This window comes from Anser brachyrhynchus (genome assembly GCF_964034855.1).
Source record: "Anser brachyrhynchus genome assembly, chromosome: 1".
NCBI lineage: Eukaryota > Metazoa > Chordata > Aves > Anseriformes > Anatidae > Anser > Anser brachyrhynchus.
In genome coordinates, this window is record NC_137694.1 from 36748349 (window position 1) to 36762153 (window position 13805).

At 43.8% G+C, this 13805-nt stretch overlaps 1 protein-coding gene across 1 annotated transcript in view; it reads right to left on the reverse strand.

The window, feature by feature from the left end:
* Window positions 1-6553, reverse strand: part of WIF1 (WNT inhibitory factor 1) — a 40105-nt gene extending 33552 nt beyond the window's left edge. Inside the window, exons 1-2 of the mRNA XM_080579877.1 lie at window positions 6323-6553; window positions 6085-6224 (exon numbers count right to left, since the gene is read on the reverse strand). Coding sequence (XP_080436003.1) covers window positions 6085-6224; window positions 6323-6455 — 273 coding nt within the window. The 5' untranslated portion in view covers window positions 6456-6553. The remainder of the gene's footprint in view (window positions 1-6084; window positions 6225-6322) is intronic.
* Window positions 6554-13805: the final 7252 nt, after the last annotated feature.

The window sequence follows — 13805 nt, forward strand, 5'->3', positions numbered from 1 at the left end:
GTACTCAATATTATACTGCAGAGATCCCACCTGTTGGGACAAAACTTAGTGTTAATGTTAGAGGAACATGTCAAGAATAATGCCAATTTTTGCCTAAGGCTCCAATAGGGACTTGGAGAGCTAAGTGACATCTCTGCTAAGGAAAAGAGCACAAATAGTAGACACACAGCTCAGCATGACATCTAGGGAAGACAGAGCAATGCGTCTTCAGGATCCAGTAAGATCTCAGCAAGTATATAGGAATGGCCTGGTCAGTACTGCCTACCTGGGTTTCTAAAGGGATTTTCACAATGACACTCAAAGAAATTACCACATTCAAAGCAAAAGGAAAAGCAATGTTTCACACAGCACATACGAAGTTGTACAAGGTGCTTGCCTCTGCACCCATCTCTTCCCAGCCAGGCCACAACACAAGAGTCAAAAAACCCAGTCTCCCTACAGCCAAACCTGCATCCAGTTTCCACACCAAAGGCTCCTCTTAGACAACCAGTTTCCATTACTTTCGTAACAGGGAAAGCAGATTTCAGCTACGTTAAAATGAGAACTCAGAGGACTTGGGCAACTCATTGCTTCTGTGAGCAAAGGTATACAATAGTTAAAGCTAAATTCAACTTGATGCAAGTACTTAGCACGCTGCTTTGAAAGCTCTGGATCACACCATATCCCTCACATCTGTGCATGGACTAAGAAGAAGGTGGTTTTGTATATTTATATGTACATAGGTCACTTTGCTAGAAGCAAGTCATCCATGCTTGTTCCAAAGTCTAGCTACACCAAAAAACTCCATGGGAAGCCTGATACCAATAGAAGTAAATACATTAAGAAATTCTTCCAGTTAGTTTTCATTATGGTTAGTTTGTTCTTTTAATTCCATGGCATTACTTGTAATGGCATTAACTTCAGGCCACTAAAAACATACTTAAGAAATTGCCTCTGAAAAAGAGGTGATGTTGACAGAAAACATTTTCATTTCCATAAAGGAGATGAAAGCCAAACATCATGGATTTTATATTTCAGAAAAACTGTTAGCAATATGAGGAGACAAATCTGTACGTATTCACAAAATACAGTCTTGAAGCTTTGGGGTGCCCTGTTAGTTCCAGTGCTTTTCAACAGTTGTGTTGTGCAGCGCAACTACTACTGTAAAAGTAGTGAAAATATTTTATTACTTTAGCTTTTTTGTTAAAAATGTATTAGAATATTTATAGAAAGGATAAACAATGGGAATCTTGAAGAACAGTTTATTTAACACAGCTTTACACTGCTGTGTAAAAAGAATAATTGTGTAGTTTACACATATACCATGTAAATTACTATGGAAACCAGATGTAGCTTACACTACAAGGTGCCTTGTAACTCATCTCTGCTGAGCAATAAATCCCCCCTTTACTTCTTGGCCAAACTTTGAGAAACTTTACTGCTGTTTTCTATCAGCAGATACAACAGATGGCTGGCACATGCCTGCTTTACTAAGTGAAGTGGGATCTCTACAGCATTACTTTGATCCCTGGTGGCATGTCTACAACACTGAGATGCAAAATACCACAGCTGAACAGAATCTAAATATTAAAGGTTTGGAGCTGTGTTCTCGATGGGCGAGCCCCCTGTCTAAAAATCATGCTCACAGTATGTAAACATCTTCACATTCCACATTGAAATTTTGGTACAGAGGTCAGAAAACAAAGTATTTCCTCTGTTTGGTGACATGAAAATGCGGTAAAGGTACTACTGGAAATTCAGGGAAGATACTACTGTAAATCCCAGGAGTACAAGTTTACGCGATTGCCTTGACCAAACTTCCAGACCAGCCATACCTTCATTAGGAAAAAAAATGAGCTGTGAGTATTAGGCACTTCTTAAGCTGGAAAGCATCACTGTAATCACTGGGTATGAATAAGATATTTACAAAAAGTTTGGCAGTCTCTTTGAAAAACGTTTCCTTTGAAGAATTATTTGTTTTGAAATTCTCTGTTCTTTGCTTTCTTTTAGTTTATCAAGCAAACAGTAATGTTTGAAAGGAGCACCCTATTGTAACAATTCTGCCTTTAAATCTGTAGTTTATTAGCTTTCTTCAGGTCAAAGAAACAAAAATTCTCCTGGCATAGCTGGTATTCCTTTTTATCTTCATAGTCAAGCTAGGTCTCAGCAATATAAGGTAATCCCAGGCATCACTGAGCTGTTTGGGGTTGATGGTCACATTGCTGAGATCAGAATTAGCCTCCAAGAACTGTAATTATATGTCTTTCCTAAGCTATGCTTCAAAATATGGAAATGATGGTGGAAAATATACTGATGGCGTATATCCTCTCTCCCTAAGAGGTGGGTATCTTTTTCCTTTACTCATGGTTATCAATAACGTGTTGCACAGAGGTAGCCTGGCTTTTCCAGCAGGTACAGATCTCATTGCATTGCGTATCAGCCCTGAGGACTACGTGCTGGGATGCCCCCTTACCTCCTGTCTCTTGTGCTTCCCAGACCAAAGGCATTTCCCCAGCATCTTCCTATGCAGATTTACCTTTTTTTTTTTTTTTTTTTGGATATGGTTTTCCCCCTCCTATCCTCACTCATGTGAAGTTAATTTTCTTGCTATCAGAAATCCCACAGAAAGTTGATCCATGTATTGGTGTTCATGGATTTGGAGTTTAAATAATTTTCTAAGCACTGTGGAGATGATGTTATCATCACAACCTGTGGTACCTTCCAGTGGTTTCCCTGGAGTGAAACATGCAGCACCAGTTTGCAAAATAGCATCTCTTCTTCTCACTGGGAAGTCTATAAGGGCAATCTTTCCCAGAGGACAAGACCCCAAAAGCCATTGTTCTCTCTTTTGCAAAAAAAAACATACAGAATAAGAGCATGAAGCAACACCAGTGAGTTTTATAGTGGTTACATGGATGGCTACTGCATGCTGTATATTACCACTAATTTTTTCTTTTATAATCTTGCCTATCAAGGGCCAATCTTTTTAACTGTCAATTCACTGAGATAATGGTGTTTTTTGTTTGTTTGTTTGTTTTTTTCTAAACAGAACATGACATCTGTAATCATATGTTAAAATTCATAGGTAAAAACATAAAGTGCATAAAAACATAGTGGTCCCATTCTTGTCACATCCCCTGCTTGGCTCATCATTACATCACCAGAAGAAAAAAAAAAACAGGGATTCAGCATCTGGAGATACTTACATTTTGGGTTTTCCCTAATATTTCCTAATACTTAGTTAGGACTAATGGACTAGGGACTAAAAGCAACGAGTGCTTTTCTTTGATTAATATTTTCTAGTGAAAATAGCTTTAGCTGTCTGTTATCGTACACTGGTCACAGTATTAGAAACGTAACATCTAAATGCAATGGGATGTTACCACTTTACTTTACACAGCATGCAGCTATAATGCAGTCCTCAAAATGTGGCATTCAACATGCATTTTTGACCTAGAACCCGGATAGAGACAGCAGCGCAGGACAGAGAAGCATCGCCACTCTCTGGGCTGGATTGCTTACTAACCTACACCTTACGTGGCTGTTTATCCCAGGACCAGGTAGGTGTGACCTGCCCACGGGATATTTATCCCCACGGGTGCAAGCAGGGACACAAGGTGAGCGGCAGGGGAGACTTGGCCCCATGGTGCCGGGGATGGGGTTGGCCTCAGCTGGTGCCCAGATGCCCACCCAGCCGCTCCCTCCCTGCGTGCCTTGGTGACTCCAGGGCCAGGAACTGTGTCAGGGCACAGACATAATCCTGTAGGCACCTGGGAGAAGTCTGATCCTTTCCTTTCCTTTTTCCTTTTTCCTTTCCTTTTTCCTTTTTCCTTTCCTTTTTCCTTTCCTTTTTCCTTTCCTTTTTTCCTCTCCTTTCCTTTCCTCTCCTCTTTCCTTTCCTCTCCTCTTTCCTTTTTCCTTTCCTTTCCTTTCCTCTCCTCTCCTTTCCTTTCCTTTCCCAGACAAAAGCATTACAACAGAATAAAAGTAGCAGGTGTTTAGCATTTTCCTGGATGTCAGGGGAAACTTGTAAGAACCTTTATATCTAAAAACTAAACACCACCAAACAAAACCCCTGGTAACACCTAGTCTCATCTCTCCCCCTTACAAAATATGGGAAATTCTGGAGAAACTTTTTTTTTTTTTTGGTCACAAGCAACTTTTATCCTACTCCAGCTGCAACACTGCTGTGGGCAGTGTCCAGTTAAGATGTATAAAATGGTTCCTCAGTGAGCGTCGCTGCCCTGTGGGCTACATAAATACCCACGTTTATTCCTGTTCCTTCTCATCAGGTAAAGGCTTGGGTGGCACAGGGACAGTCAGTGACCTCCTTCCCCCACAGGGTCACAAGAGCTGTGGGGAACAGGCAGCTGTACCTGAGCACCTCTAAGGGACTGCAGAAACCAACAGGGCTCGTTGTGCTACCAAAAAGTAGACGTTTTCTCAGGGATGTAAGTCCATTTCTTAACCCAAATCATAAAACACCAGAGGGCTGAAATCCCTTCCCTAGCTAAGGATGCTGTTTGAAACCCTGCCCTTCATCTGCAGACCTGCATCAGTATTGAAATATCCACAGCCATGAGAGCAGAGTGCCGAAGTTTGTACTGACTATACACACAGATGCGCCGGTGAGGAGGAGCTAGGTGGGATTATGAGACCTGCAAACACAGAGTCTCTCAATTTTAGCACTTTTTTGAGCCATAAAGATCTGAAAGTTAACACATTCTTGTAGGAACAGGGATATCAATTACGTTACTTTAACCATTCACATATTTCACTTTGCTAATTATCTTTTGTCTTACAAGAACTCAGTAATTCAGCAAAGAGGAGGAGAAGTTATTGGTTAAAGAGCTTTGCTGCAGCTCAGAAGGGGTTTTTCACAGAGAACGCTTCTCTATGTTGTCTTTAACCTGTGACTCTTCTCCAGTCTGTTACAATCAGCTTTCCCTAATGAGCTGTCTGAAGGCAGCCAAAGAGGGAGAACAGAGCACGAGGAAGAGGGACAAGAGAAGAGGGACAGGGCTCAGTCTGACATCTCAAACCTCCTTACCTCCTTTCCAAAAAGGTATTTTTATCACAGACAGCAACAGATGTTGATAGAGAAACAGAGCAGGGAATACAGTCCTGAAATGCACCAATTATCCCTAGTTATTTAAATCCCAACCCTGGGCATACAAACTCTTTCTCTTTGTAAAGCTGGATGGGAACTCCAGCAACCTTAGCGAGTCACTTGGTCTTTGTGAGCAGGTCTCTCTCCATATCCCCTTCCTCTCTAAGAGAGGAGGTAAAGCATTTCGGGAACTCAAATACATTGGGAGGACAGCAGAAATTACAAGGACCTCAGACAACAAGTCAAAGCCAAACAAGTCCTGTAGCTAGAAAGCATGGTTTAAAACAACCAAAGCCACAACCAAATTTGTGAAGCTGCAATCAGCTGAATTATACACCCAATTTTCACTTTTTTTTTGGTGAAGGTGCATATTGTTTCATCTTTACCAAGCTCTTTATAATAAAATAAAATATAGAATGTATGACAAAACATAAAATCAACGTTCAGCACTGTAAAAGTGAATTCATTTCGCTATGATGGATTTTTTCAGTACCCATGATAACTTGGGCTAACGTGGTTCAGCTTAATGCACATGTAACGCGTGTCGTCAGCGTGTCAAGCCCTGCATGTGTTTGCTCACGGAAACACATCACGCAAGCTTACCTTTTCAGCAGAGGAGTCCGAGAGATGCGGGTTCGCTGTGGATTTGGGGGGGTTAAGGGCCGTAAAATGAGGTGTGCGTGAGAGAACCACCTTCACCCCCCGAGCCACACCTCAGGTGCAGGGGTTGGAGGAGCAGGGGTCGGAGAGCGACCCGCAGCGCACGCCCCCAGCCCAGGGGGACCGGCTGCCCCTAAGGCAGCGGCTCCCGGGGTCGCCCCCGAGCTGGGGCTGCCTGGCCACGGCGCGGCCTGGGGAGCAGCGGGGTGCGACGGGGCGCGACGTGGGGCAATGGGGAGCAGCGGGGTGCCTCGGAGGGGCTTCCCCAGGGGGAAGAGCGGCACCTGCCCGGCTTCGCGGAGCCTCCCGTCGCGCCGTCCCGGCCCCGCACCTACCCGTCCCGTCGCCTGCCAGGTGAAGTTCATGGCGTGGATGTTGACGGGGATGGCGGGCATCCTCTGCTGGGCTTTCCTGAAGTCGTGAGTGAACGGGGCCATCTTCCCCTCGGACACGATCAGGATGTCCTCCTCGAAGCCTGCGAAGGGCAAAGCGGGAGGGGGGGGGGGCGATGCGCGGCGGCCGCGGGAACCCCTCCGCGGCACCCCGGGCGGGCAGGGGGGACCCCGGGCTTACCGATGAGGACCCGGGCTTGCTGCGCCTCGATCCACAGGTACAGCGTGTCGGGCTGCCGCCCCGCCGCCCGCAGGCTGCACAGGCTGAGGGCCCCGCAGAGCAGCGCGGCGCACAGCCGCCCCGCCGGGGCCATGCTCCCCGCACCGCCCGGCCGCCGCTCCGCTTCGCTCCCGCTCCGCTCCCGCTCCGCTTCGCTCCCGCTCCGGCTCCGCTCCGGCTCCGCCCGCCCTCTGCCGCTGCGGGGCGGGAGGGACGGACCGGGCGGGGCGGGGCGGGGCGGGGGGGGGGCGTGGGGTCACCCCCCCCCCGCAACCCGTGGGAACACGTATCCCCCGTGGGACCCCCCCTACGGGAGCATCCCCCCGTGGGGGTCCGGCGGGGACGCCCGTGGGTGTTGCGGGTCGCGGTGCGTGTCGCTGTCCCTCTCCTGGAGCCGCAGCATCCTGGCCCCGCGGGTGACGAAGGTGGCTTTGGGGGAACAAATCCCCGCGTGGGGCCGGCCGGCACGGGCCGTGCTCCAGATGCGCCTTGGGGCGCGCACGCTGAAGGGAGGAAAGGGTTTTTGTGTGCGGGTAGCTGGAAAAACATCCCAACGTCGCCGTTTACACAGAAACCGGGACTCGTCCTAGGAAAGCTGAAGGAATGTTTCTGTTCAAAAAAAAATATTAAAAAGAACCACGGGTGTTAAAGGAAAAAAAAATATTAAAATTATTAAAAAATGTTAAATTGTTTCTAAATTCTCTGCATTCAAGAGATGCAAGGAAAAAAAAAAGAAAGAAAAAAAAAAAGAAAGATACAAGAAAAGATACAAGAAAGATACAAGAAAGATACAAGAAAAAAATATATATATATGTATATATTTAACCAAAGCTAACGAGAATAAATAAAGTTAGAATAACCCCCCTAACTTTCTCCCTGCAATGCCCCAGAAGGGCGCTGGCGGTTATTTTCTGCCTTTGAGCGCTTCCCGGGATGCTCCTGTGCCCCACCCCACCCCGGTGGCGGGGCCGCAGGTTCTCGGTTAATTATTGCTTATCCTGGATTAACCACCTGGGACTCCGCTCCCGAGGCCCCGGGCAGGGCCGTGGAGCTGCCCCGCCTTGGCCTCAGCCTCCGCTCCCCCGGCGGCCTCCGTGCCGAGGCCGCCCTCTGCCGGCAGCGGGCTCCGCTCGGCCTCTGCCGCGCCCTGCGCGGCGGCCCGGGGGCAGCGGCACCGGGACTGGCGCTCAGCAGAGGCTCAAAATAACTAAAATAAAATAAAATAAAATAAAATAAAATAAAATAAAATAAAATAAAATAAAATAAAATAAAATAAAATAAAATAAAATAAAATAAAATAAAATAAAATAAAATAAAATAAAATAAAATAAAAAATAAAATAAAATAAAATAAAATAAAATAAAATAAAATAAAATAAAATAAAATAAAAAGGAAAGAGAAACGGAAGGGAAGGGAAGGGAAGGGAAGGGAAGGGAAGGGAAGGGAAGGGAAGGGAAGGGAAGGGAAGGGAAGGGAAGGGAAGGGAAGGGAAGGGAAGGGAAGGGAAGGGAAGGGAAGGGAAGGGAAGGGAAGGGAAGGAAAGGAAAGGAAAGGAAAGGAAAGGAAAGGAAAGGAAAGGAAAGGAAAGGAAAGGAAAGAAAGGAAAGGAAAGGAAAGGAAAGGAAAGGAAAGGAAAGGAAAGGAAAGGAAAGGAAAGGAAAGGAAAGGAAAGGAAAGGAAAGGAAAGGAAAGGAAAGGAAAGGAAAGGAAAGAAAGAAGAGGAGAGGAGAGGAGAGGAGAGGAGAGGAGAGGAGAGGAGAGGAGAGGAGAGGAGAGGAGAGGAGAGGAGAGGAGAGGAGAGGAGAGGAGAGGAGAGGAGAGGAGAGGAGAGGAGAGGAGAGGAGAGGAGAGGAGAGGAGAGGAGAGGAGAGGAGAGGAGAGGAGAGGAGAGGAGAGGAGAGGAGAGGAGAGGAGGAGAAGAGAAAAAGAAAGAAAAGAAAAGAAGAGAAAAAGAAAGAAAAGAAAAGAAAAGAAAAGAAAAGAAAAGAAAAGAAAAGAAAAGAAAAGAAAAGAAAAGAAAAGAAAAGAAAAGAAAAGAAAAGAAAAGAAAAGAAAAGAAAAGAAGAGAAGAAAAGAAAGAAAAGAAAAGAAAAGAAAAGAAAAGAAAAGAAAAGAAAAGAAAAGAAAAGAAAAGAAAAGAAAAGAAAAGAAAAGAAAAGAAAAGAAAAGAAAAGAAAAGAAAAGAAAAGAAAAGAAAAGAAAAGAAAAGAAAAGAAAAGAAAAGAAAAGAAAAGAAAAGAAAAGAAAAGAAAAGAAAAGAAAAGAAAAGAAAGAAAATCCCACACCACATGAATTTCTATCATGCATAGATCCACGATATCTACAGGTGAATGGCTATTAATTATTTTGGAAATGTTACTACTAATGGATTTGATCTTGTGTACCCAGGTAGATTTTTATTTTTTTTAATCAAATAACTTTCTTTTTTTCATATCTCCAAAATGCACAAGCAATGTTAAGTTTGCAACTACAGATGAAAGCAGTGAGGAAAAATTATATCCGAATGATAACACTTTTAGGAAGAGGTTAAAATAGGACCTCAATATAGGAAGAATTTTGTATGTTCTAACACCGTGTATTGCGTTGTTATTTATCACTTAAAGGGGCTTCCCTGAGATCTGGCAAAGGAAGGGAATTTGATTGCCAAGTAACAGCCCTGAAACAGCATCATCTCTGCAAATGCAGTGGTACAACACAAACTCTCCCGTGTAGAAAATGCCATAGCAATCCTCTAATATTCTGCAGAAATAAGTGATGCTGACTGAAGCATTGCTCAGTGGGTATGTATTTGTGCGTGCAGAGTGTGCGAGCCCGCGTGCTTGCACCTCGTGCACCCCTTCTCCAGCTGCACCAGCACGGCTCAGTGCAGGGGCCGGGCTGCTGCAGGGCACTGCCTGCTCCCCTGGGCTGCTTTGCTTTTAGCACCACGAGGACATTCATCAGGGACACGGTCTGCAGAACTTGCATTGCAATGCAAAGATCTAGATCTTGATTTTCTTCTCGATTCCTTATTTAAATGCCCCTTTCTCCCGACTCCCATTCCATATTTTGCCTTTTAACTGAGCCGAGGGCCCTATGGATAGCAGACGGGAATATGCTTGGAAAAGCTAACCTTCTGTGGTTCTTTGTTTAGTGACATGGGAAACATACATGAAAAGAGAACCATTTTGTGAATGTGGCTGCAAGTCCCACTCACTTGCATAGGAATGCATCTATGGTGTATTTGTGGCCCGCTCTGATCTTCATTGCAGCCGACAGCATCCCCCTGATGACAGCCCTGGAATGAATGAAGGGATGGTTTGAATGATGATACGTCAAGGGAGGGATATGCAAGTCAGTGCCTGATGCCCTTTGATCATCACTGATGATTCATAAAATGAGAGAAGGTCATAAATAATAATAGTAATGGGCATAAATACAGCCTGAGGTGATAATTTTCATCCCCCAAATTATACATGCTGCTTCCCCTCAGATGTGCAGAAATGGTAAATACATCTGTACTTGTTTGTTTCTCTGTGGTAGACATCGGTAGGTAATAACTAACATCTGCATAATTTCAATAAGGAGAAAGATACCAAATTACAGCAGGATTTTCAGAAGTGCTCAGCCTTCACTGGGTTCACTTCACTGCAGTGAATCACAAAATTTCCCACCACTTTCAGCAGAAACAAAGGTTAGTCAGTGGGAATTAGATCTCTTTACAGTTCTGCTGGCCAGGCCAAAGCAACAAGCATTACAAGCTGGCAGAAAATAAAATAAAAAAAAAAGAACTATTTGTATTTTAAAAATCAGTTTTGCTGAAATTGGAATATGTTGAAATTTCTGAAATTTCATATGGAAAATTAAAGACTCTGCATTCAATTATTCTGAATATAACATGATTTTAAAATATATTCTATATTGTAGTGTTGTAGTGTTAAAACTATGTGAAAGCAGCACTCCAAAGATTGTAATCTCACACAGCCTAGACGTAGGTGAGGTCTCCTACTTTATATTACATATGATACAACTTTCCATTATCTGCTCTGTTTCTTTTCCTACAATAGTCCTGGCTCACCCATTGGAGAGCATGGAATTGGCCCAGCTTTGAATCAGGCTGGCTACTGAAGATGACAATTATTTTTAGAGCCATTGCCTCATCTGCTGCTGAATTTTAAAAGTATATAGCAAATGAGACAGGAATAAAAGTGATCATTTAATTGTTGAAGAGACAGGCAGCCTCGTCCTTGTTTGTTATGTTCCTAGGAGGCAATAAGCAAGTTACTGAATTATTTTTCCCAGACAGTGACCAATTCTTGTTCTTCATTTCTTGGTGCCTGGCTTCAGATCCTCAGTCTTGTCTGCAGAATCCCAGAATCCAGGCAGGTAATCCTGGAGATGGTGTGAAAACATATAATTATGTCTTTAAAATTGATAGTATAGCAGAGATCAGGGCAAGGTTATGAAGAGTGGGATAAAATAAAGTATCAAGTAGGCATTTTTTGTTTTATGCTGTTGTATTATTAACTACCACCTTACGATGCATGGACATGTGTTATGTGCACAGTCTCCGTCTGGGAAGTTTTAAAAGTTTTCGCATTGGTGGATTTGTGATGTTTTGCATGCTTCTTATAACTCGTGTACCATTTCTTGACTTTTAAAAGGGAGATACGACCTTCTTTTAAACTGCAGTAGTAAAACACACTGGTTTAAATTAAAGAATTTTTATTGTTCTCTCATTATTTTAATAGATTGTTGCAAGTTTAGACTTTAGTGGCTTTTTAGTGTACACTGTTTTATCAATTCATTCCAAAATTGAGTGTTGCTATCAGCCTGGAGGCTTTGGTTCCCAGCTCCTTCTCCTGGTGACGTGACTTCTACCTTTGCCTTGAGTTGCAGATTTCATTTCTGAAACCAATTCTGTGCATGAATTAGAGATGCGAACCCTTGTTTTGAAACTATTGGACCAAAGTCATTGTAACCAAAGAGATGTAGACCTTTTGTTTTCAGCTTTATTGCATGTTTACAAATCATTTCTATGCACGTGTGGTTTCAACTGTCTCAGATTTCTCAAATCTAGATGAGCAATTTTTTTTGATGATCATCACCCGTTCTTCTGGAAGGAGAAATCCTTTGTCCTTTACTGTGTCGTTCTGCTTATCAGGGTGGATTTCTGAGGTGGTACAAAGTGGAAGTATAATAATAATAATAATAATAATAATAATAATAATAATAATAATAATAATAATAATAATAATAATAATAATAAATTTAACTGAAGGCTCCCCTGTAGCCCTGAAGGAGGGCACTAGGGGGAGCCAGGATCTGGCCCGGCCTGGGAAGCGCTGGGGCTGCCGCAGGCCCGCCTCGCGGCCTGGCCTCGAGCAGGATCACTTACACAGTTCATCTCGCTTTTCCAGGACGAAGGGGAGATCTTCCCCCCGTTTTGTAGAAGCTAAGGAAACCAGATGTTTTTGAAGACTAAGGAAACCAAAGCCCTCTCACCCTGCTCCTCTCTGCTTCTTGGTGTTCTGCGTGTTGCCAAACTCCAGCTGCTTTTCCTCTCCCACAGTGAGAATACACGCTCTAAATATATACCCTCTGATATATACCCTCTGTATATATACCCTTGATATACCCTCTAAACGACCTGCCTGTGACAGAAAGTACAGTCTGTTCTCACACATTATTACATATCAGCAAAAATTACGAGACCTTACAGATGTCCCAAATGCAGGGGAAACTTCAGTCAAAGATTGCACCTTCTCAGGTAGAAAATCAATCTGTCACGAGATGCAAACAGTAGCAATCCAGTCTCTGTTAGACTCAGGGCTCTCTGAGGTTGCTAATATTGTATGTTAACCTATCTCTGCATAATCTAACTCTCTTTTATCTCTATTTGACAGTCTGAGTTGCTTAAGTCTGTTTGGGATAAATAGCCTCCTTTGATCTTACAAAGAGGTACTGGGATTTATTTTTTCCACACTAGGGAGCAGTGTTTTGTGCTAAGCAGTGCTGAATTTAATACAGGTTTAGAGAGAAAATTAAAGGACCTTAGCAAAGTAAAAAAATTGAAAGGGAAGAAGAGGAAAAGAGTGGATGCAATTAAGTTTCTACCTTAGAAATGGCAAAGAACATTAGCTACTGACAGTGGTTCATCCTTTACAAGACGTTTATTGTATTGTACCAAAAGAAAAAATATCTATTTTGAACCTTACTTTATTTACAACATCACCTTCAGAGAGTGTAACCTTACTTTATTTACAACATCACCTTCAGAGAGTGTAACAGCTACATATAGTGGAGGAGATAATGGGCAGATTTAATAAACATTATTCACTGGAAAGGAATGAAACATATGAGGCTGTACAATTTGTTGCTGAATGTGGTTGCTCACAAGGCCTTTGATGCACGTGTCATACACTGGCGATTAAAAGCTCAGCTTCTGCAGCTATGGGATCGTACTAGCATCTTTCATAAGAGGTCAAGTGGTCTGTGATTTGCCTAGCAAGAAAGCTCTAAGTGCTTGCAAAATCCAAATTAAAACTAATCATAGGGTTAAAATTTCTCAGGAAAATAATCAAAAAGCATATTGAAATCTTTTAGGAGCATTCTTGGAAAATTAGCCAATGTCTGAAAAGACCATCAGAGTGACACTGCCTTAGGAGCAGAAAAATAAAATATATGTTGTCCACCCTGTGGTAAGGAAGACTAGGTATGGAAACGATTGCAAGTACCATAGTGTGAAATCATGCCTTGCATGTGGTAAAGAACATGTGAATTATAAATTGGGAAAAAAAATTACTTTGGGCCACATGTTCCCCTCTGGCATCAGACTGCGTGGGTAAAGGAAATAATCAAAAAATCATGTGGTTTTCAAAGCGCAGCCATTCAACTGCATTCTCCAGCTGCCTTCATGCACTGCATGGCATGTTGGGCACACGCAATGCTTTGAGCAGTGCTAAGGAAGGGGCTGCATGGCCCCACTAACCTCCCTGTCCAAACCTTCCCCACTGTGGCACTGGCAAGGAAGCAGAGGAGGCAGGGTGGGCAGGGCAGTGCGTGCAGACACAGCTCTGCCACCACGGTCCTTAGCTCAGGGGCTCGGCAGCCCTCAAGTCAGGCACATGGGGTGCCATCCTGGCCTCAGTAAAGGCAGCAGTAAAACTGACATTGACCTAATGGGGCCAGAATGCCGGTCTCACTGTACATTGTGTTGACAGACTGTGGGTGCAGGTGCTGCTGTGATGATGTCCTGGCTGCCTCTCACCTCCAGGCTGCACAGCTCTTCTGACTGAATCAGAGTACGACAGAACATCAAATGGCTTGGGATGGAAGGGACCTTAAATTCCAGCCAGTTCCAACCCCCTGCCATGGGCAGGGACACCTCCCACCACACCAGGCTGCCCAAAGCCCCATCCAGCCTGGCCTTGAACACCTCCAGGGATGGGGCAGCCACAGCTTC